This window comes from Halichoeres trimaculatus, unplaced genomic scaffold (assembly GCF_033239565.1).
Source record: "Halichoeres trimaculatus isolate MK-OKI-2021-1 unplaced genomic scaffold, fHalTri1.1 fHalTri1_scaffold_7, whole genome shotgun sequence".
NCBI lineage: Eukaryota > Metazoa > Chordata > Actinopteri > Labriformes > Labridae > Halichoeres > Halichoeres trimaculatus.
The window spans coordinates 35322523-35344851 of record NW_027437185.1 but is presented as its reverse complement, the minus strand read 5'-3'; the positions used below and the strand labels follow the sequence as shown (position 1 = coordinate 35344851).

General features: G+C 43.0%; 1 protein-coding gene across 2 annotated transcripts; it reads left to right on the top strand.

Annotated features, from left to right (window-relative positions):
* Positions 1-318: 318 nt before the first annotated feature.
* On the top strand, positions 319-22199 carry pcdh12 (protocadherin 12). 2 transcript variants are annotated; one of them, XM_074674289.1, is made up of 5 exons: positions 319-3434; positions 9394-9482; positions 13655-13806; positions 20636-20800; positions 21011-22199. In XM_074674289.1, the coding sequence occupies exons 1-5, from the start codon at positions 564-566 to the stop codon at positions 21268-21270; spliced, it is 3537 nt and encodes a 1178-aa protein (XP_074530390.1). In that variant the 5' UTR covers positions 319-563; the 3' UTR covers positions 21271-22199. The 2 variants fall into 2 exon arrangements, with proteins under 2 accessions (XP_074530390.1, XP_074530389.1); XM_074674288.1 differs by having other exon boundaries at positions 9391-9482.
* Positions 22200-22329: the final 130 nt, after the last annotated feature.

Sequence of the window (22329 nt, the reverse complement as noted above, 5' to 3'; positions counted from 1 at the left end):
GCATCTCTGAGGCTGTGAATCGCTGAGGTTTGACCGCCTGCAGGACCTCCTCCTGAGGTGAACCGGACTGAAGTTTACAGAAGATTTAGAGCTTGAGATGAGTGATGAGTCCTCTCCTCGCAGCCTGCAGGAGGAGGAGGAGGAGAAGGAGGAGAGGCTTGAGGTGTCATGTTTCTTTAAGCGCTCCAGGAGCAGCGGGACGGCTTCCCTTTGTGTTGATCATTTGCATACGGCCCTCCCTCTCCGTCTGATTGGCCGGGGCTCCTCCAGCATGTGCAGACCCACTTCCAAACTTTCTCAGTTGGAGCCAAACTTCCCTGAGCAGAGGAGGATGCAGTGAGAGGCCGGCAGCTGAGAGACTGAGCACGGAGAGGAGGCAGAGGAGGATTAATGAAAGTTTGGACTCTGGAAGTTTTGGATTTTAAAACAACTTTCCCCTCTCAGGTTTGGGTTTCGCTGCGGATCATTCGTCTGTTTTGTGAACCCGTCAGATGTGGAGTTAAACCTCTCAGCGTCTCTCTGGGTGTTTTTGAGCCTCTGGACTGAAGATAACTCACATCATCATGCTGCTCCCTCTGCTCCTCCTGACGCTCTGCTCTGACGCTCACTCCGCTGACCTCTCCTCCATAACCATCCAGTACCGGGTCTGGGAGGAGCAGCCTTCGGGAACCCGGGTCGGCTGTCTGCTGGACGACCTCCGTCAGCGAGATGAAGGTGGCCCGCTGGAGGACTTCCAGGTGGTGGAGCACGGTAAAGCCCTTCCTTTTTCTGTCAGCATACGAGACGGCGTCATCTCCACCCAAGGCCGGCTGGACCGGGAGGAGCTGTGTAGGGGGTCGGATTTATGCGAGCTGGCCTTCAGCGTCCTCTACAGGAAGAGCGGAGCTGTCAACTTCCTGCGGGTTCGCGTGGAGGTGATGGACCAGAACGACCACAGCCCCAGCTTCCCCAGCCCGCTACAGGAGGTGGAGATCTCAGAGACAGCCAGCCTCAGGATGCGGATCCCTTTGGACAGGGCGGTGGATCCTGATGCGGGACCGAACGGCCTCCAGACCTACTCGCTGTCCATCAACCAGCACTTTGCTCTGGATGTGACGGCTGCACCAGGAGGGACGAAGCAGGCGGAGCTGGTGGTGATCAAAGAGCTGGACCGGGAGGTTCAGGCCTCCTTCGACCTCACCCTGGTTGCCTGGGACAAAGGGAACCCTCCGAGATCTGGGAGCACACTGGTGCGTGTTAACATTCAGGACTCAAACGATAACAGCCCCACGTTTGAGGACAGCACCCCCACCGTGGAGCTCGCTGAGGACACAGCCCGAGGGACAACCATCATCAACCTGAAGGCCACCGACCCGGACCAGGGAGCCAACGGGGAGGTGGAGTACTCCCTCAGCAAGCACACGCGTCCCGAGGTCCAGAGACTCTTCCATGTGGATCCTAAAACTGGAGCCTTGAGCATCGTGGCACCTCTGGACTATGAGGCCCAGCCCTCCTACGAGGTTGTCGTCCAGGCTCGGGATCGTGGACCCAACGCCATCCCCACTCACTGCAAAGTGCACGTCAAGCTCAGAGATGTGAACGACAACGCTCCGAGGATACACATGACCTGGACTCCGCCCAACTCACCTGTGGCCACGGTCCTGGAGGGGGCGGTGGAGGACACGTTCCTTGCTCTGGTCATGGTCTCTGATGCGGACTCAGGGGACAACGGGAAAGTGACGGCGCACATTCAGCCAGGATCCGGCCCTTTCCGGCTCAAACGCATCCACGGGGACAACTACATGATCGTCACCAATGGCAGCTTGGACCGTGAGAGGGTGATGCAGTACAACATCACGCTCCTGGCCAAGGACTTTGGAGACCCGCCTCTGTCTTGTGTCAAACACCTGACGGTCCACGTCCTGGATGAGAACGACAACGCCCCGGTCTTCTCCACCTCTTTCTATAAGGCGTCCTTTAAGGAGAACAACGTGGCGGGGTACCCCGCTCTGAAAGTGGAGGCCCAGGATGTCGACCTGGAGCTCAGTGGTAGAGTGTCGTACTTCCTGCGAAACGACAATGAAGTCGACTCAAAGCCGCAGTCTTTCTCCATCCACCCAACCAGCGGCGTCATCAGCGCCCAGCGCCCTCTGGACTTCGAGGAGTCTCACTCCTACTCCCTGATCGTGGAGGCCGTGGATCAGGGCTACCCTCCTCTCACCAGCACCACCAGCGTCCAGATCGACATCCAGGACGAGAACGACAACTACCCGATCATCACGGAGCCCAAACCTAGGAAAGGCGTGGCCTCTCTGAGCGTTCCTGTCAACGCAGACAAAGGGGAGATCGTCACGGAGCTGGGGAATGATCTGGAAGAAGCATCCACCATTTTACCCATCAACCACGCCGTTAAGGAGGGGCTGGGGTTCCTGGCATCGACCATAAAGGCAGAAGACCCAGACTCAGGCCTGAACGGACAAGTCAGCTACGTCATCACGGACGGAAACCCTCACGGACTCTTCTGGTTGGATGAGACCACAGGTCAGCTCTTTGTGAACACCACCAACGCCACGGAGCTCATCGGAAAAACCTACAAGGTCAACATCGCTGTGTCTGACATGGGCAGTCCCCCCCTGACCACCAAGGCCACCCTGGAGGTGGCGTTCATCAACCTCAAGGACCATCTGAAGAACTCGTCTCCTGGTAACCGCGGGCAGCTCAGCTTCACCATGATGATGGCGATCTGCCTGGGCGCAACCTGCCTGCTGCTCCTGTTAGCCATCGCCTTGGTAACGACCTTCTGCCGCCCGGAGAAACGAGACAACCGAGCTTACAACTGCAGGCAGGCGGAGTCCACCTACACCCGGCATCCACGGCGCCCTCAGAAGAACATCAGGAAGTCTGACATCCAGCTGATTCCCGTCATCAGAGGCCGTAAGGAAGAGCCTCCTGAGGACGACAGCGAAGCCCAGCCATTGGCTCTGCCTCCGATGATGCAAGAGGAGCAACAAACCGAGAGACGGTACACCTTGACGTCATCCGTCATGAACACCAGCTTCCATTCGCAAACCTACCAGGACATGGACACTGCTCCGCCCGCTCCTCACCACAGCAGAACTCTCCGGAAACCCGGAAACATCGAGCTGGATGGCGGTTTGCCTCTGACGCCGGCCACATCCTACCGTTCTCTCCGTAAATCCAGGAACCCGTCATCGTCCTCATCCTCGGCTTCACATTCGAGCACCTTGAAGCACAAAACTCGCCAAGAAGGCCAAGAAGCCGAACCGCTGAGCTCTGACTCTCAGGCAACCCTCAGGAGGCCGAGGACCTCCGAGGGGCGAGGAGGAGGAGGCCGGGATGCAGAACATCGACAGATTCTACGAAACCTGGTCCGTCTGTCCATGGCAGCGTTTGGGGACTCCATCGAGCTTTCATCGGCTTCTCCAGAAGTACAGGTGAGTTCAGACACCTCACTCCCTCCTGACGATTTCATATCCTAAGTTTAACGGTCATGACAAAGTTTTTTCTGCAAAGTTATTCAAATCAGCCACTGATTAAGACTTTAACCAAAATAATTCTGAATAACTTTTTTATTTAAGGACACTTTTTTGGGTAATACCAAATTTAAAGGGCCAGACTTCATGAAGCGAGTACAGATAGACAAGAAGAGATGTGCTGAAAATAACTCTTTGGTCTCTCTGTCTCTTAATGAGGAGGGTTCAGAAAGCTTAGTATGAGTGTTTTTTAGGGCTGCAACTAACGATTATTTTAGTAATCGTTTACCCTGATGATTATGTTTACGATTAATCGATTAATCAGGAAAAAAAAGATGAGCATGCATAATAGTAAAATTTGCAAAAGAAACAACATATTTGAACAAAATTAAACTGAACAGATGCTACATTTATAAAGTATAAAAAGTGATATGAGTATGTTGTTATTTAAAATATATCGTTATGTCTTCAGATTGAGAGCTTAGTGGGCCAAAAAGGCAAATAAATAAATTTTTTCACCTGCAGGTCAAACAGTTCACCCCCTCTGCCCTACCACTATCTGTAGCAGCTAATGCTAATGCTAACGTTGGTTTAATGAACTCCTCGTGGTTTTCAAACGGGGTGACGATTACCATACCATGCATTTCACAACATATAAAGGAGTGTATGAGGGATTTTGTAGCCCCTCATGGCTCGTCATCGATGAGCCCAACATGTTTGTGTTTTAAGAGCTGTATCATTGCAGTCGTACTGCTGTGCCATGCAAGGTCATTTTTGTCTGTTAACACCCTGTGTGCTTTTACTCAGCGAGAAATTCTCCCAAACTCTGAGTTTCTTGGACTAACGGCTTCTCAGGCTCTGACATTATTCATGTGTTTACTTGTTTCCTCCACCACGCTGATCTGTTTACATGTGACGCATACAGCCCACAGTCCAGGCAATCTACACTCCAGTCCAGTAGGTGGTGGTAATGCACCTTCAGGTAGTTGCCAACCGCTAATAATCTGACAAAGAGGAAGAAGACAAATAAACTGAAGAGAAACCAAAACAGTAATGGCGCAGAACAGTGTATTGATTATGGAAAAACGTTGTCAACGCTTTTACTAATTGATTTATATTGATTTTTATCGACTTTATCGTAGTTACAGCTCTTGTTTTCCATCATTTGGTTTTAACTCGTCACATGAACCTAAAGAGGAGCTTCCTCTAGCTTCTAGAGGGATTATTTGTTTATCAACAATGGCAGATAAGCACGCAACTTGGGTTTAATGGTTTTTCAACTGTAGAGGGGGAGTTAACCAACAAAAAACACACTTTTTAACTTGACATCATCACTTTGATGGATGGTAAACAGCTCACAGGTTTATGTTCATGGCTGCATTTTCTGTGGACACTTACCAGACTGTGACAGACCAGGACGTAAACATGTGTCAATAACTCAGAAACCCTCTCAGACCAAAAAGAGCACACAGACTGCACAGTTCAAAATTAAAGAACCAGAAAACTACGTCCAGAGAACTTCACCAAATTAGAATACTAATGGTTGAGCTTCACTTATTATTTCCTCCCATATTGAGTCCATGTTTGGTCATAACCTCGGCCCCAAACCAACTTTTTCATTAAATAAAGACAAATCTGGATTTTTAATATCAGCAGTTAATGTTGCTTGTTTGTGGTCAAACCTGTTAAATGAGGTTGGATAAAGACGGTGTGACAGAGTAAAGTGTGACCCTGTTAACTGGTGACCCTCAGCCATTAATCACTGGGTCACCAGTTAGCATGGTTGCTATTAGCTCCAAAACACCGGTTGCTCTGTAACCGTCCAAACTTGATAGATGTTGCCTCTGTTGTGCGGTATCGTTTTGACAAATTAACACGGGACAACCGAACATTTTTAAGCTGCTAAAAAAAAAAAGCTAACCTGTCTCTGTAGGTTTTTCCTGGGCTCAGAGGAGGCGGTTCCTTTAAGACCGTCTCAGTAAACAGACTGAACAGTTATAAGTTTCTGCGTTAACTCCTGCACAGCTTCACTGATCAAATATATGAGCCTGCATCGTGTTAATAATTAAAGTGAGCGTCCGTGATGGTTTCTAATGTCTCTTTTAAAAGTGTTACTGTCTGTAACACACACACACACACACACACACACACAGGCTGCTGCTGGCTTGTTGAGAAGTCGTTTACCTCGGTTTAAAATGTGTGATCACATTATTCCAGCGTGTGCTTACAGTTAGTGTTTCAGTAATTAAGTCTCCCCCTGCAGGCTGTGAGATTAATCTGAAGTGAAGTCCATTAGAGAGAAGAAAGGGGGGACCCCACACACACACACACACGCGCACACACACACACACACACACACGGACACACACGGACACACACGGATCCCAGCTTGTCTTACGTTTTCCCAGCAGCCTCCTATGTGATGACTTACTCAGACAGCCTGAAGGCCAGTTGCTCTGTCTCTTTCTGTGTGTGTGTGTGTGTGTGTGTGTGTGTGTGTGTGTGTGTGTGTGTGTGTGTGTGTAGGGGGACTAGCTGATGGATGGTGGGTTTATTCAGGTGCTCATGTGTCAGAGGCAGTAACCCCCTCCACTCAGATCCTGACAGCTCTTATTTTACTGAACATCAAGTATCAGATTCATACAGAAACCAAAGGAGGAGGAGGAGGAGGAGGAGGAGGAGGAGGAGGAGGGACTGTGGGGCTCTGCAGGATGGGGGGTCTGTGGAGGTTCAGGAGGGGAGTCCAGGCCAGCTAAAGTAAGCCCTGATGTGTTTGTAGAGTAATCTAACACCACTCTGACTCGCCGCTCCGTCACTTACAACTGACCCCAAAAATCACTTTCACTGCGCTGAGCCGCTGACGGGACAGAGAAACAGCTCGGGATGGAAACAGCCTGGAAACAGACGCTGACTGAACACTCAGAGAGAAACCAGACAGGAACAGAGTAGAACGACATGTGGAGTAGATGAAACAGACTGAAATGATTAGAATAGGATTTAAGGAAAATGTTGAAGGATAAGGACACATGGAGCTCGCAGACTCAAGAAATCTAGGAAAATCCTGCAGACTCCACCTTTAAAGGGCCAGACTTCTTTATTACTCAAGTCAAATTTGAGTCATGAGGTAGTCCTGGTTTCTGAAACTTGATGGACTGGATCCTGTGTCGTACATCTTCAGACTTGTCTTGAGTTTATTTAGTGATATGAATGTGAAAAGATCAGTGTGAGACACTCAGAGGAGATAATCTCTGGGACTCAGCGTGATGAAGCTGAGGACACGCAGCGTTGGTCAGAACTCAGACCAGCGTCATCGAGGGCAAAAGTTACCGCCGACGCCCAGCAGACCAGAACAAAGACCTCGGCCAGGTCCGGCATCCTCACGTGAGGCCCATTAGAGAAAGGAAGAGGCCTTTTTTTTTTTTACCCAGCATCCTCCTCTCCTCCACCCCCACAAGCCGGCCTAGTTGGCACTCCTCGGGCTTCAGGCGTTCCTCTCCTCCGTCCCTCGAGGTCGCAGAGGAAGAGGCCTGCTGGAAGTCTGAGAGGAGGGGAATTTACTGTTCACCTCTACCTTCACTAACACACTTACACACACACACACACACAGGCCAACAAACACACACACACACACCTCCCTTCGTTCATGTTTGGGAGCCCATCCTAACAGGAAACGGGCCAGAGAAGAATAGGCTTTTACGTCGAGGCCATTTCCTGTCCCTGCAGCAGCATGCACGTGCAAAAACACACAAATGTCAGGGCTGAAACAAAGTCATATATTAGCATGCACACACACACACACATACACACACTGTGGAAGGTAAGCATTTGTGTGTGTGTGTGTGTGTGTTTCCTCCCTGGTGTGCAGAGTGTATCCGCTGTATAACAGAGCTGTCAGCAGAAAGCTGGGAGCAGTGAGACGGACACGAAGCTTTGGTTCTCACACTGTGAAACTAAAGAAAAGAAACGTTTGTCCTCTGTTTACCTGAGCGTCGCTCTGAGTGTCGCTCTCATGAAGCAGGTAAAGAAGCCAAAGGAGCTACCAGGTGTGCACTGATGTGACTGACCTTGTAACACCTCCAGTTATCAGCAAAAAATAACTTAAAGGCCACTACGCTTGGGCAGGCCAGGTTTTTGGTGCCAGCAATTAGTCATAGCCGACGGTTGGGCAAAAAGTAAATACTTCTGTGACCTGTTAATCTGCCTTTGGACTAGCTGGTTATCAGGAAATGATTTTTAAGAAATGAAAAAAAGGCAATTCAGCTCAGGAGACAATGAAGATATATTTTCAGTAACAGAAAAGCAAAAATCTTTGTCCAACCAGCACAACAACCCCCCGCTCCTGCTGCAACAAATTGAACAAACAGAAAATCCACAGTTCAAAAAACCAAAATAAAAAGTCTAATAGTCCCAGAATCCAACGATAAATTAATCTGCTGAATGAACGAAGTACTTTCTTTTTTAAGAAAGTTCCAAAAGAAAGAGAAAAAAAAAGCGAGAAAGGAAGTTGTGTTAGCTACAGCCGCACTGCACTGCAAAACCTCAAATCCTATCAAGTGTTTTTGTCTTATTTCCACTAGAAAATGCCTTTTTATACCTAAAATTAGCCCTGAATTGCTTGTAAAAAGTAAAAAAAATCTGCTGGAAATGGAACAAGAGAAAGGTTACTTGTATTAAGACATTATTCTAGTTTTAGGGTGTATATGGCTCGTTTGCTTTGTTACGATCCAGGTAGCGGTTGTCACTTGGTTCATTTGTGTTCACAAGGTAAAAGTCTCTTTCAGTCCAAAGTTGTAAACAAATGCCACGTGCGGTCGATTTTTTTTCTCTCATTGTCAGAAATCGGGGACTTTCCCTTTCTTCGTTCATTCATTCATGTTCTTACCCGCCATGGAGCATCAACAACATGTGTGGCTAGTGTTTATCTGTGTTTTTTCTGTTCTTCAGGCTTCTCTTCTCATTCTTCTTCTACTGTTTTGACTGTGCAGTTGTCAACCGGGCTCATTACTGCCCCCTACACTACACTGTGAGCCACAGTTATGAGTCAGTTGTTCTGGTTGCTGGGGCGAGTGTGTTCTCACCGCACAGGAAACGCTACAGGGCTCCAATGGTGGCAAGCCGAGACCACCTATTTTTGGCGATCTCGACCTGCTTGTTTTGTCCTGCATCTGAGCGTGATTGCTGCGTTCACATATGCCCAAACAAACCTGTCTTTCAGAACAACTGCCCCAAATGATCCAGGAGTGAATACACCTTTAAGAAATTTGTTGAGCAATTTTTTTTTGTCCCATTGGCAGATTTATTTTTACTTGTTACAACAATTCAGATCTCATTTTTGGTCTTTAAAATACGGGAAACAAGACAATTTTCTGGACTGATAAGTTGAATGTGGCTCAAAATAAGTATAAAAAGACATTTTTTTTATTTAAAATTGGACAAAAAAACACGATAAGATTTCTGTTTTTTTTTGTTTTTTTTGCAGTGCATGGAAGCGGTTGCTTACCATAACCGTAATTCATAAACAATAAACAAACAAAAGCAGCCAAAAATTGACAAAACAAACAAAACAATCACAGTGTTTCTTTCAGCACATCTTACTCGGTCTCAAAATGTCTTTTAAAAACCTGAGGCTGTGAAACGGCTGATGCATCCTCCAAACATAAACCACCAACATGACAAACTCTGATGCTGACGACACACGGAAAGCATCTTTGGCCCAAAAATCTACGGCTAAGTTTTCACAGTTAACACAAACATCAATCATATCTTGTGCAAACTGAGTGTTTAAAGTAACTCTTTGAGTTTTTGTTTGACTCGCACAGGATTATAAAGTTCAAGCTTCAGCTTTAGGAGACTTGAGTTTTGGTGTGAAAGTATTTTTCTGAGCACTCTCCTCCTCTTCCTCCTCCTCTCTCTGCAGCAGATCTCCCAGCTCCTCTCGCTCCTCCGGCAGGGTCAGCTGCAGCCGAGGCCGAACTTCAGGGGGAACAAATACTCTCACCGCAACGGCAGGTCAGTCCCACTCCTCTTCCTCCTCTTCCTCCTTTCTCCTCCATCCTCTGTCGATAAGAGGAATGAAATGAGATGGGGTTTCTTCTCTTCCTGCATGAGTTTTCAGGGTTGTGAGGAGTATTTCTAGCCGATAAAGAAACAGTTTATATCGGAGCAGGCCTGCTCCCTAAATCATGTGTTGTTTACTGCTCCTGAAATCCTTTGTGTCTGTACGTAAAGTGGAGCGCAGGACCTCCCAGCGTCTGTCTCCTGTGGTTTCCAGTCTGAGCTTTTCTAAATGAAAATCATCAGAGGAGAGAGGCCGGCTTCAGTTTGTGGCTGTTTGAGGTTTCTCTGTTTTCACCCACACACTTTAAAATGTGGTTCAGAGACGAAGCTGCAGTCAACACGTCTGATTTGAAGTTTTTCTTCAGGTTACATGCTCTTTTCTTAGATAAAAACATGAACTAGACGACATGTGGTCCAGACTTTTGCACACATTGCTCACTAAGACCTCCAAAAACCAGGTCTTGTGCTGGTGAACTGGTTTGGAGTGGGAGCACTGGTGCAGGGTGATGAGCGTCTCAGCTTGCAGCCTGACTTCAGAAAAGAGGAGTATCTGGACTCTTCCTCCTCAGCTGTTTGTTTCGGAGCCAGCTGGCTGCAGTGTTCAGGCTGTGATCACCGCAGCGCTCTCTGATCAAACCCGGCCGCCCCCACGGCTCGCCGTGACGGAGAGGGCGCTCCGTTTTAAGAGCTAACAGGTGTTTCTCTGTATCCGGGAGATTCTCGACAAATACCATTCATTCACATTCAGGCTCCACAGAAACTATTAAAGACTGTTCATCATCAGTGACCTCATCTTAGATCATCTTCATCTGTCGTCCTCATTAAGAGCTTCTCATTCTGACTTTATTCTCCTCTTAATAACACAGCTTTAATCTCATAAAATTACACATTGCAGTAGTAAGACTTCAGTATTTTCAAAAAAATTATGTTAATCTCTTAACGTTAAAACTTTAATCTTGTAAAATCATGACTGTAATCTACACTCTGAAAAGTAAAAGCTGTGCTTGAAGTGATCTTGAAAAAGCCTCCTTTAGATATATACCTGATTATAATCCACACTTTAAAATGAGATTATCAGCACCAGTATTACAGGTTACAGGTTATTTCAAAATGCTACTTTGTAGCTTGCCAGGACCACACTGATTCACGGTCTAAGTCCCTATGACACCAACACGCCAGCTGATGTTTTTCTCTGCTGAAAATGATTTCTGTGATTAATTTTGTAGTGATGGTGGACACTGGAGCCTAACTGTCAGACAGAAAAAGGACAGAAGAGCAGAAGAAAGAGAAACAGGAGAGAGACAGAACACAAGCTAAAAGCTAAAACATAGGCTAATGGCTTAAACAACGGCTATAGACTAAAATAAAGGCAACACAAGCTAAAGGCTAAAACATGAGCTAAAGCAGTGGTCCCCAAACTATGGCCCGGGGGCCGGATACGGCCCACCTCCACATTTTGCCCGGCCCCCTGAACAATACCAGAGGTGCATATCTGAAACCCCTCCCTTAAAAAAAAAAATCCTGTTATACAACCATACTGGTAGTGAAATGTATTGTGCTGGTAGATGTTGTATCATGTAGTTTGGTTTCTTAGCCTGCTTGCTTTCTGGTTTTCACAGTGAAGTTAATGAGAGAGCTGCAAACAGTGGTGTCTACAAGAAAGTTAATATTTCATGGTCTTTTTTTTCTGTGAAAAACCTGAAAAGGGTTATTTAGTTATTATTTACTAAATAATAGTGTTATATATCTCATTAATAGTGTTATTATTTATTTTCTTTTTTTTTTCCTGTCAAGATCCTAGAAAGGGTTATTAATAACAATACATTTTTACGTTTGGACACCTCTGTGATCATCACACTTAAAAAGAAAAAAAAAAAAAAAAAAAAAAGACCCTGGCCCCCCATCAGAGAAGGGATAGTTGTTTGGCCCTGACGGTAAAAAGTTTGGAGACCCCTGAGCTAAAGGCTAAAACAATGGTGGAACTGTTTAGTGTTTGCTTGTTGTCACGTTAGCCTGCAGATAAGTCGGAGCACTGGGCTAACACATAGCCAGCTACTTCATTGTTAGCTTGATGTCACGTTTCAAACCGTATCGCTATTTAAATACCTTACCTTAGCATGTTGTATCTAGTAAAAAGTCGTCTCGAACAAAGAAAATTTGTCGCCACCCAATCTCCATTTAATTCCAAAACAAATACATGCTTTGAAGGTAGCGCTGCGGGCCAATTAAAACAGATCCTTCTCACAGCATCTTTAAGGAGCTTCAAACTAAGTTCATCTAAGTGACCTGGGCTAATGTTTCTGAGTAAACACGATGGTACAGTGCACATGCTCTGTAGACTACAGTACAGAGAAGTTTCTGGAAACTGCGTAGGAAAAAAATCTCTTGGAGAAAACAAATTTTCAGGATCTGTTGGTGAGTTATCCAAAGTCTTTCATGTGTCAGCTCTAATTTCATTACTTTAGCAACTGTGAGTGAGGGGGCAATGCAGTGGATATAAGAGCCTGCTGAATAGTGAGAGGTTGTTCTGTGGGGGGCACAGGCTGTCTGTGCTCTGCAGCACAGATTGGTGGTCTGTGCTCCATGACGCAGACCTGTATGGACCTTACCTATTAACTTTAACAGTGTGCTAAATGATTTATATACTAATAGAAGTTTTCAAAATCCATATAAAACCTAACGTTAAATCCATTTAAAGAGTGCTGAGCTTCTGAGTTTAGTCAGAACTTTATGCTTTTTGATGATAAAACTCTGAGAAATAGACCTGCAAGGAGTCGACATGATTGGACTGATCTGTAGCTGTCTGTTCCTGTTGAAAAGGAAAAACTGTTCCTGGACGAAACTGCAGAATAAAATGACTTGTGAGGGGATTTTCTTATTTTTATTTTGATATCAGAGCTGAGGGAGCTGCTGGTCAACGTTTCCTCTGATGTTGACCCACTGACCAGCTGTGACTGAAATAACAACCACACACAAACAGGACACAAAACCACACTCAGTGTCACAGGAAGAGTGTCTCATAACCCCAAAAGACCGTCAGAGAGAGTGTGTGAGCGTGTGTGTGAGTGTGTGTTTTAAAGGCAGGTTACAGCAGCTCTCTCTGAGTGAATCAGTCTCTGACAGGAAGCAGAGACCTCAGAGTCACTGTGGCCACGAGATTAGATCTAACATCACCTTGATACACACTGAGCTCTGTTTCACACCCAAAACACACACCAAACACACACACACTTCAGGAGTCAGTTGTGCTTTTTTGTCCCAATAATCCTGAAATAATCTGGATTATCTCACCTCAGAATCAAAATGAGCTCCCCTGTTTGCTTGGCTCTGACTAACTCGTCTGTGAGCTCACCTTTATCCGGCTGGCACTTCCTGTCTGAGCCCGCCTGCAGAGTCACACTCTGATACCACGGCTCTGCGCTGTTAGAGGTGTGTGTGATTGAGTGTGTGTGTGTATGTGTTATCACTGGATTTGTCACCCTAAACCTCAGGCATGTTATCAGCATCTTATCTCACGTTGCCAAACCTCTGGTCTGATCTTTAAGACGACACATCGTGTTGTTTCTGGATTTTATCGACATTATCTCCAGAGTTTCTCATCAAATGAAACTGCAAAAAAGTTTTGGGCCATTCTGCTTTGAGTTAGTGTTTTTAAAACCAACTTTTATTTGTTGTTTTGTAATGTTCACCTCCTGGTTTAAAGCCTCCGTGAGGTGAAGGAAGTTTGGAGCCAGCCTCTAGTGGACACTTGGGGAACTGCACTCGACAAAATTTTCCATGTCTTGGTTTACTTTATACGTCTTTCGGCTGTGCTTTTGGAAACTTAACTTTCTGCATTGGTGCTAATCTGATGTAAAAATGTAACTTTTTTATTTTAAATTACAGAGTGAGCTTCTAAAAACCATCTTGAGACATGAATCCCAAAAATAAAGAGGCTAAAACAAAAAGTGTGCAGAGACTGGATGTGTAGACCAGGGTGAACCCTTGAAGAGTCTGCGTCCCAGATTCAAAACACTTGAACAACTTTTCATCATGTTTTCAGGAAATAAAGAAGCCGACCCCCCCTCCTACATTCACAGCTGTGTGTGTCTAAGTGTGTGTGTGTGTGTTTGCTTCCTGGACAGATATGGAGGTCAGGACTGCTCTGATTGGCAGAGCACCAAAGACAGCGGACACGGTGAGAGCGAGGCCGGGGACGTGGACTGGGAGCCAGGAAGAGAGTCTCCCATAGACCCCCAACTGGAGGAGGGTCTGAACAACCTGCTCAGTAACACAGGTACACACACACACATACAGGTACACACACACACAGGTCTGAATGAGTGTGTCCAGTGTCTTCGTGTTTGTGCTCCTGGTGATCAGACTCTGCAGTGAAACACTTTGATTGGTCGAGACAAAGGAGGCTGACCTTTGACCCCTGTGCTCATTAACAATAGACGCACACTGACACATGTAGAAAACAGGAAGACAGCAGGAAATAACTCAGCAGCAGGTTAAACACACACAAACACACACAAACATCACACTCCTTTCATGGCTTTCTGAGTTATTTGTTTTAAGTGTGGTGTTTATCTTTATTTTTCACCTTAATTTAATCCATAAGATTTTTAAAAACGTTTTTATTTTCCCACAAACAGCCAGGATTTATCTGCTAACTTTAGCATCAGCAGCTTTAACAATAACAGCTAGCTTCTTACCACATGTGCATAGTAGCAGGTGTAAATCTGAGCGATTTAAAGTGGTATCTGCTGCTAACATGCTATGTTGTTAGCATGCTGTTAGCATACCCTGTAGGTTTATCAGCATATTAAACTGAATTAATAGCTGTTATCAATCGTCACTGTGTCAGAATGTGAAGTAGAGCTGTATGAATAAAGACTGGTTGGTTTTAGGACAGATTAGCTTCATGTAAACAAATGTTGCTTCTTAATTACCACAACAGTTTGGTAAGCTGGTTTGAAGGCTGATAAGTTTATTGGCTGGTCCATTCTTTGTTTTGATGGTTGGCTGACTGGTCTGTCAGCTGGTTAGTTTCATGGGTGGTTGGGTTTTTGTTGGCTGTTGTATTTAGCAGGTTTGTTGGTTGATTTGATGGTTTTTCAGTTGGTTGGTCCATAAAATGAATGGTATGTTTGTTGGTAAAATGGATGATTGGTGTGTTGGCTTTTTTTTTTTTTTTTCCCTTCTAGTTTTTAGGTAAATTGGGTATTTTTGTGTGTTTGTTGGCTGATTGAAAAGTTGGTTTGATGATTTGTTGGTTCTTTTTTTGTTTTATTGTTTATTTTTAGGTTAATCAAATGTTTTTTGTGAGTTTCTTAGTATTTTGTTGGTAATTCACTGGTTGGTTTGATGATTTGTTCGTTTTTTGTTTTTTGTTTTTCCCCCCTTTTTCAGGTTAATTGAATGTTTTTTTTGTGGGTTTGTTTGTTTGTTTGTTGGCTAATTGGATGGTTGGTTGTTTAGTTTGTTTGCTGGTTGGCTGGGGTGTTGTTTGGTTGGTTGTATAATTGGTCATTTGGTTTGTTTGTCGGTTGATTTGTTGGTGTGTTTATCAATTGGATGGTTGGTTTGATAGTTTGTTGGTTGTTTTCTCTCTTTTTTTCGTCCTTTTTCAGTTTATTGAGTGGCTTATTGTGGGTTTGTTTATTGTTTTTTGATGGATAATTGAATGGTTGGTTGTTTGGTTTATTTGTTGGTATGTTGACTGTTTGATGGTTTGTTAACTGGATGGTTGGTTTGATGGTTTGTTGGTTGTTTTTTCTTTTTCTTTTTTTTTAGGTTAAATAAATGGTTTGTTGTGGTTGTGGTTGTTGGCTAATTGGATGGATGTTTTTTTTGGTGGTTGGCTGATTGTGTGATGGTTTGTTAATTGGATAGTTGGTTAGTTAAAGCTAAATCTTAATCCCTCTATCGTAGGAACACACAACAGAAAAGAGACAAGGTAAACAATGACAATTTCAAAACTAAGAATAAGATACAAGAAACTCCAAACACAAAACAACTTATAGATAATAGCTTTTAAGTTTTCAGTCCAGAACTCTAAACAAAAATGGAAAATTACAACCAAGTTTTGCAAAAAGTGTAATGTGCAAAAAAGCAACAGTAATGTAAGAAGAACACGAGCAACCTCAGGGCTGATTACTGTGAAGTAAACAAATCGCACTGAGGATAAATAAAACCTGAAGTGTCCTCACAGGAGCCCTAACACGACGGTCTGAGGGCAAAAGCTCATTTTGAGATTTGTTTGTTTGTTTGTTTGTTTGTTTGTTGGTCGGTTGACCTTTTGGTTTGTTGATTTTTTGGTTTGTTATTTGGTTTGTTGGTTGGTTGGTCAGCTGCTGATTGGTTGGTTGATTCTACAGTTAGTTTGTTGGTTGCTTGTTGGGTCGTTAGTTTTTTAGTTTCTTTTCTCGCTCCGGGACGTTTAGGCAAAGCTGTGACCCAGACGTCTGCGAGCGATCTGATTGGTCCTTCTTGATGTGAATTTCTGAACCCTGACCTCCATCTTTTCTGCTTCTCAGTCACAACAAGACGTCCCCACAGCCGGACGCTGAGGCTCATTGTTTAACCCTGAGTGTGTGTTTGTATGTGGGCCTCTGAGTTCTGTGTGTACGGTTTTGTGTGTGTGTGTGTGTGTGTGTGTTTATGTGTGTGTGTTAAATGTTAAACAGTGTCTTCCTGGCATTGTGGTGGTCAGAGCCCTGAGGCGAGCGCAGGGGTTTACCGCCTGGTGTTGGTGGAGTGAGCTACGCTTTATGACTGAGACAGAGAGGAACAAAGAGTGTGTGGGAGTGTACGGCTATGTGTCTGTGTGTGTGTGTGTGTGTGTGTGTGTGTGTGTGTGTGTGTGTGTGTGTGTGTGTGTGTGTTTGACTCACCTCTCACCTTCAGGCTGAATGATCAGTGTAACTCACACCAGAGTCCTGTGACAGCTCTATGTGAGTGTGTGTGTGTGTATTTGTGTGTGTAAGCTTTGATGAAGCTGTAACAAATTCCTTTCTCTGATTTTCTCACCTGTACCTCCTCCTCCTCCTCCTCCTCCTCCTCCTCCTCCTCCTCCTCCTGCAGACCTGTCACCATGAATCACAGCAGCTCATAGCCGGTCTTTGTTCAGGTCTGAGGATGATGAAGATGATGTTACTGTGCTGAGAGAAGACTCTGTGAAGAGTCACACATTTATACACTCCAAAAAAACCCTGAAATCTTATGAGTGTTTTTGTCTTATTTTCAGTAAAAGTTGTCTTTTTAGACTTAATACGAGCCACATTCACCTGATCAGTCCAGAAAAATTCTGACGTCTCACTTCGCCAACTTTTTTCTCCAGCGACTTTTTACCTCATAATTACGACAAACTTTCTAATTTTCAAATTTTCTCATTTCTCATCTAACTCCAGCCTGGTTTAAGTTTTAGCACTAACTCTTCTTTGTATAACGCAAATTTGAAATCTAATCCAAAAGAAGTTTGTCAAAAATATGAGACAGGTCAAAATAATTGGGCAACAGTCATCATCAAGAGATTTAAAAAGGAAAAAATTTAAGAACAAAGATTTTTTTTTTTTTGAGAAGCTAAGTTTGTTGTTAAGATAGAGTGATAGAGTATCTCCAATGCAAAAATCCTATAAAAGTGTTTTTATTTATTTATGTTATAAGATTTCTAGCTCAATAAGACAATATCACATTTATTTACCTATTAACCCAATAAAATGTTTACGCAAAAACCTGTAAAGCTACTTTTTGTACACAGCAAGATATGTTTGGGAATTGATAAAGAATTAGATTGATAAGCAAAAACCAATGAGTGCATTGAAATCAATAAAATCTCATCAATACCCTTCATTTTTTTGTTTGTTTTCTTAAAGTTCATCAGTAAAATTAACATTTTGTGAAAAAATTGTGCCAGAGAGTCATGATCTCAATTGTACGAGAAAAAAAAAAAAAATCATGATTCACCTTATCTCATGTTTGGTGAAAAAAAAAAAAAGGAAAAAAAGAAAAAGTAATCTGAACCAAATTAAACTGGCCATTCCAGAAAAAAAAGTCTGATTTTCTGATATTAAAAGGGAAAAAATGTCGCTTTAATTTTTCACAAAAAGTATTTTAAAAAAGATCTGGCAATAAATTTTTTCTAATTTTCTGCTAAAACAAAGGCAAAAAAAAACTGGATTAGATTTCATTTTTTTGCAGTGTATCCCCTCACACAGATGTAAAAACCTTTGATTGAAACATTCAGGATAATAATGATGTGTTCACAGCTTTTCATGGTGGATTAATCTGAAAACAGCGCTGAAGGATCTTCATATTTCAGGTTTTCAAAATAAGACACACTGATTGTTTATGCTCCAACGGCTCCATTTAGACTTCAAGTTTGATTCCCCAGATTTAACTGAGCGAAGGTCAATCCGCAAGTTACACACACACACACAGAAACAGCAGATTTTTATCTGTGAAGGATCGACTGAAACTTGATCCGGCTTGAGATTGAAAGAGTAATCTGTGTTTGGAGGATTTCTGGTGAGAAACTGCCAAAACAAAAGCAGGAAAGAGGAGAGGGGGCTGGCTTAGGGGCAGAAAGCATGTGCCACACTGACTGCATGTGTGTGAGTGTGTGTGTGTGAGTGTGTGTGTGTGTGGGTAAATTAACTCCCAGCATCTGGTTGTGGTTAGATGAAGGAGACCGCAGCTCTTCTGATCAGTCTGAGCGCTGAGAGATGAAACGTGCTGAACTTTTACTCCTGTTCATCATCTGATCAGAGCAAAGCTACAGTTTACATCCAACATCCAGCAAATCCTCCAATAACACCTTCATGTGTCACATATTTAACTCTTTGGTTTGTCTTAGCTTCAGGTTTTCACACTATTTTTCATCACTTTCTGTTGTTTCTTCAATCCTTTGGTGTCACATGAGATGAAGCTTGAATAACTCTGGAAAGAAGCAGGAAAAAGAAAAAGACATAAACAGGATGAGTCGAGGACCAGAGCTGCTGTGGGTGTGAAAGAGAAGCAGCTGAAAGTTTGTCTGCTGTTTGTGCTCAGCCCCGCGGTTTTTACAGTAAATGGGAAAATGAAATAAGACGTATAATCATCTTGGATGTGTTTGTTTGTGACTCAGAGGCTTGGTATGTTAGTTTTCTGCTCCGACACACCCGGTGTTTACGCCTGTGACACTGACTGGAGTCTCAGAGCGGAGGCAGCTAGCAGGTCCTGAGTTGTGTCGAAGTGCTGGAGATGCTGTGGATGGAGGGATGGAGGAATCTGAGCTGTATCTAATGAATGAATGTAAAATATTCACAATAACTGCAGCTAACTTTCAGATAAAACGACACGTTTTCTGTTTTGCTTTGTTGCCATGTGACCCAGATGACATTAGCTGCCTCTTTTATTAATGACAATAAGCCATTTGTAGCTTTTTGGATTGGTCCATTAGTGGCGTAGCCTGCTGCTGGATATTGAATATATATTACAATACGCAGAAATAAAGCAAACAACATATTAAGTCCATTTTGCCCAGGGTCCTCAGCAGTTTGTTGTCAGTTTTTGTTTCTGTGACTGTTTTCTCATTGTTCTCTGAGAAGTTAAGTCCCGCACCTCTATAGATTCAGGCTCAGACTCAATTACGTCTTCGTGCAGAGTAACAAAAAAAACAAAAGCTTTAAATCATTAGAAAAAGGAAAAACCTGGATTGATTTTCTCTGATTTTATTCTTTAAAAAATTAAGAAGTTAAAGAATAGGTGTATACAGCACATTTTTCAGAAACCCCTATGCCTAAGGCTCACAGAAAAAAATATCAGTGATAGTACTACATTCAGTAAGTTGACAAATTTTGCTTTTTATATATTCTATTTATTATTATTATTATTATTATTATTATTATTATAATTATTATTATAATTATTATTATTATTATTATTATTAATTAATTAATTTATTTTTATTATTTGTTTTTATTTATTTATTTATTCGTTTATTTATTTATTTATCTATTTATTTATTTATTATTTATTTATTTATTTATTTGATTCACTCTGAACTCATTTTTCTATGGAAGAGGATTAGGGCCACTGGAAAAAAAGTCTATTTTTTTTTCACTATTTTTTTTTCTGAGAAAAAAGTCAGAATTCAGTTTTTTTTTTCTTAATTCTGACTTATTTAAAAATTCTGCCTTTTTACCCTGAAAAAAATATCCTGCAAAAAGTGTTTTTTGGACTTTTTAATTTTTTTAAATTTTGTTTTGTATTTTTCACTGTAAATAAATAAATTAATAATAAATAAATAAATGAATAAATAAATAAATATAAAAAGTAAATAAAAAATAAGTAATTACAAAAAAAAAACAAAAAAACAAAAAAACCCTGCACTTAATGGCAACACCTGCAGCCGAATAACTCGTAGCACTTTGTCAGACTAACTAGGGTTTTTATCTGTCTTAATTCTTGCTTATGTTGTACCCAGCTTGGACAAACTTTCTGCTAAATGAAACTGTAGAACTGTTCATCTATGGGGTCAGACAAAATTCAAGGGTTTTTCGAAGCATGTATACAGAGTACATGTTGATCACTCAGGACTTGCTGAAAGCAGAGAAAAGTGTAATTTCTTTTCTTTTTACAGAATTTAGCTCGAGCAAACAGTTTATTTCCTGCAAACTTTCAAAGAAGACATGAGAACAAAAGTGATGTTATTGTTCTCCTGCGCTCTCTGGTCTGTTAAGACATATGGCTGGTGTTACGTAAGATATATTCAGGAAACAACCCAACACAAGAATCTGAAAATTATGCCAGTTTTTTTTTAGTTTTTGGATTGAAGGGGGTGGGGTTAACCTGCTGGTGATGAGGAGCCGAGCCTCCAGGTTTTTGTAAATGCCAGTCATTTCAGAATAAGTGATATTTCTTCCTGGGTTTGGGATCCAGAGGCAGATTTATTAACAGAAGAAAAAAGCTTGATTGGCTGGGCCAAGGCGGGACTTATGCAGGCCAAGGCCCAGCCAGGCCCCCCCATAGATACGTCACTGATTTCTGATCCTGTTAATTTTTCAGGACTTGGACTAAAAAAGTTTGGAACCTCCTTAAACACCATAACAAACATCTTCTGTGACTCTTTGTTTCTGCAGACGACGTCTTCTCAGACATCACTGATCCGGCATGGATGGCCAGACTTTCTCTTCCCCTCTCCACCGACTACCACGACAACGTCTTTGTCCCAAACGGGCCACCGTCCCCTGAGAGTGAACTCCTTCCTCGGGATGCCCTGGACTCCTCGTCGTTCTCCACCTTCGGTAAAACTCACAGAGCTTAGTTTGCTGTTTGGTCAGTCTAAAAAGAAAATGAACTGTTGGTCTAAAGCAGGAGACAAAATGTAAAGCTGTTAAATTTATTAAAAAACAATATTTACAGCGTAAGATCAGGGTTTACTGAATGTGTAAATTACAATCCCTGGTTCCTAAAAACCCATCAGAGTGACGCCTCCTCCTTTCTCCTCCTCTCAGGTAAAACCCCGGAGAAGGACGGCCCCCTGGGCGGAGCTCTCCTGTCAGAGGTCAGCACACTCTTCGAGATGTTGATGACGCAGAAGGCCGACACCCACCCCGGCCCTCGCCCTGACGTCCTGTACCGCCTCTCTGCGGCGTACCGGCGCTCGCTGGGATTGGACGGAGCAGCCTCCAACACGGCGGGAAACACCCCAAAGAACTCTGGGAGCTGTGAGAAGAGGCTGGGCCTGGCTCCACCCTCAGGACTTTATCAGTGAGTGTGAGGCGTGTCGAACACTGGAAGAGACTGACGACGCTCTGAGGTTGTTTTAGAGGCATTATGTTGATCTCTGTCAGAGCGCAGAGACTGTAAATAATTACGCTTTGATGAATTTTAAGGATTTCTGACCACCGGAGCTCAAAGGGCGTTCAGTGTAAAGCTGGCTAAAGATGATCAGGTGAAAGGTGCAGCCCACCCTGTTCATCATCTCACGTCTCAGAAACAGGAGGAGATGGCAGCTCCAGAGACAAGATGCTAAAAAAAAAACACAGACTGTAAATTTACAACAGACACTGACAGGTTGTTTCCTCCTCAACTGAAGCTCCAAATAAATGATTTTATGATTTTTTCATCTTCTGTGAGGAGACTTTAACTTATAAGCTACATGTTAAATAATAAACAGGAAAAGATAATTCACAAAAACTACTGACAGTAGAAAAAAGACGGCTTTACTTCAGTCACCTCTCTCTAAAATGAACACGAGCTGATCTGACGTTAAACACCTGATAAACATGTTAAAAATAAAAGACGGGTTTACAGCTCAGGTCTTTTTCTGCCGGTAGAAAAAAAAACAGACTCAGCCTTTAATATAAAATAATGAAAAATGTTTCAAAGTCAAAATAAGGAGATATGGTAAAAACAATACTGAAAACAAATGTCATCACGATGAGACAAAAAAAGGTTGAGTCAAAATAATGAGATGAAGTTATTGTGAGTCAGAAAACAAAAGAAAAAGATGAAAGATGGAAAAAGTCAGAGTTATGATGAGAAAGTTTTTCATAACTATGAGAAAAAGTCATCGTGATTTTAAACAAAACAGATATTGGGGCACACTGCAAAAAACTGACAGCTTATCAAGTGTTTTTGTCTTATTTTCAGTAGAAAATGTCTCTTTAGACTTAATCTGAGCCACATTGACCTGACCAGTCCAGAAAAATGTCTTATTCTAAGTTATTTAAAGACAAAAATGAGGTCTGAATTGCTAAAACAAGTTTAAAAAATCTGCCAATGGAACAAGAGGAAAGTTACTTATAATGACATTATTGAAGTTTCAAGC

Coding starts and splice junctions, on each gene's coding strand:
- pcdh12 (XM_074674288.1), top strand. CDS start 564: ATGCTGCTCCCTCTGCTCCTCCTGACGCTCTGCTCTGACGCTCACTCC. Junction 13,807..20,635: donor CAACCTGCTCAGTAACACAG/GTACACACACAC, acceptor TTGTTTCTGCAG/ACGACGTCTTCTCAGACATC. Junction 20,801..21,010: donor CTCGTCGTTCTCCACCTTCG/GTAAAACTCACA, acceptor TCCTCCTCTCAG/GTAAAACCCCGGAGAAGGAC.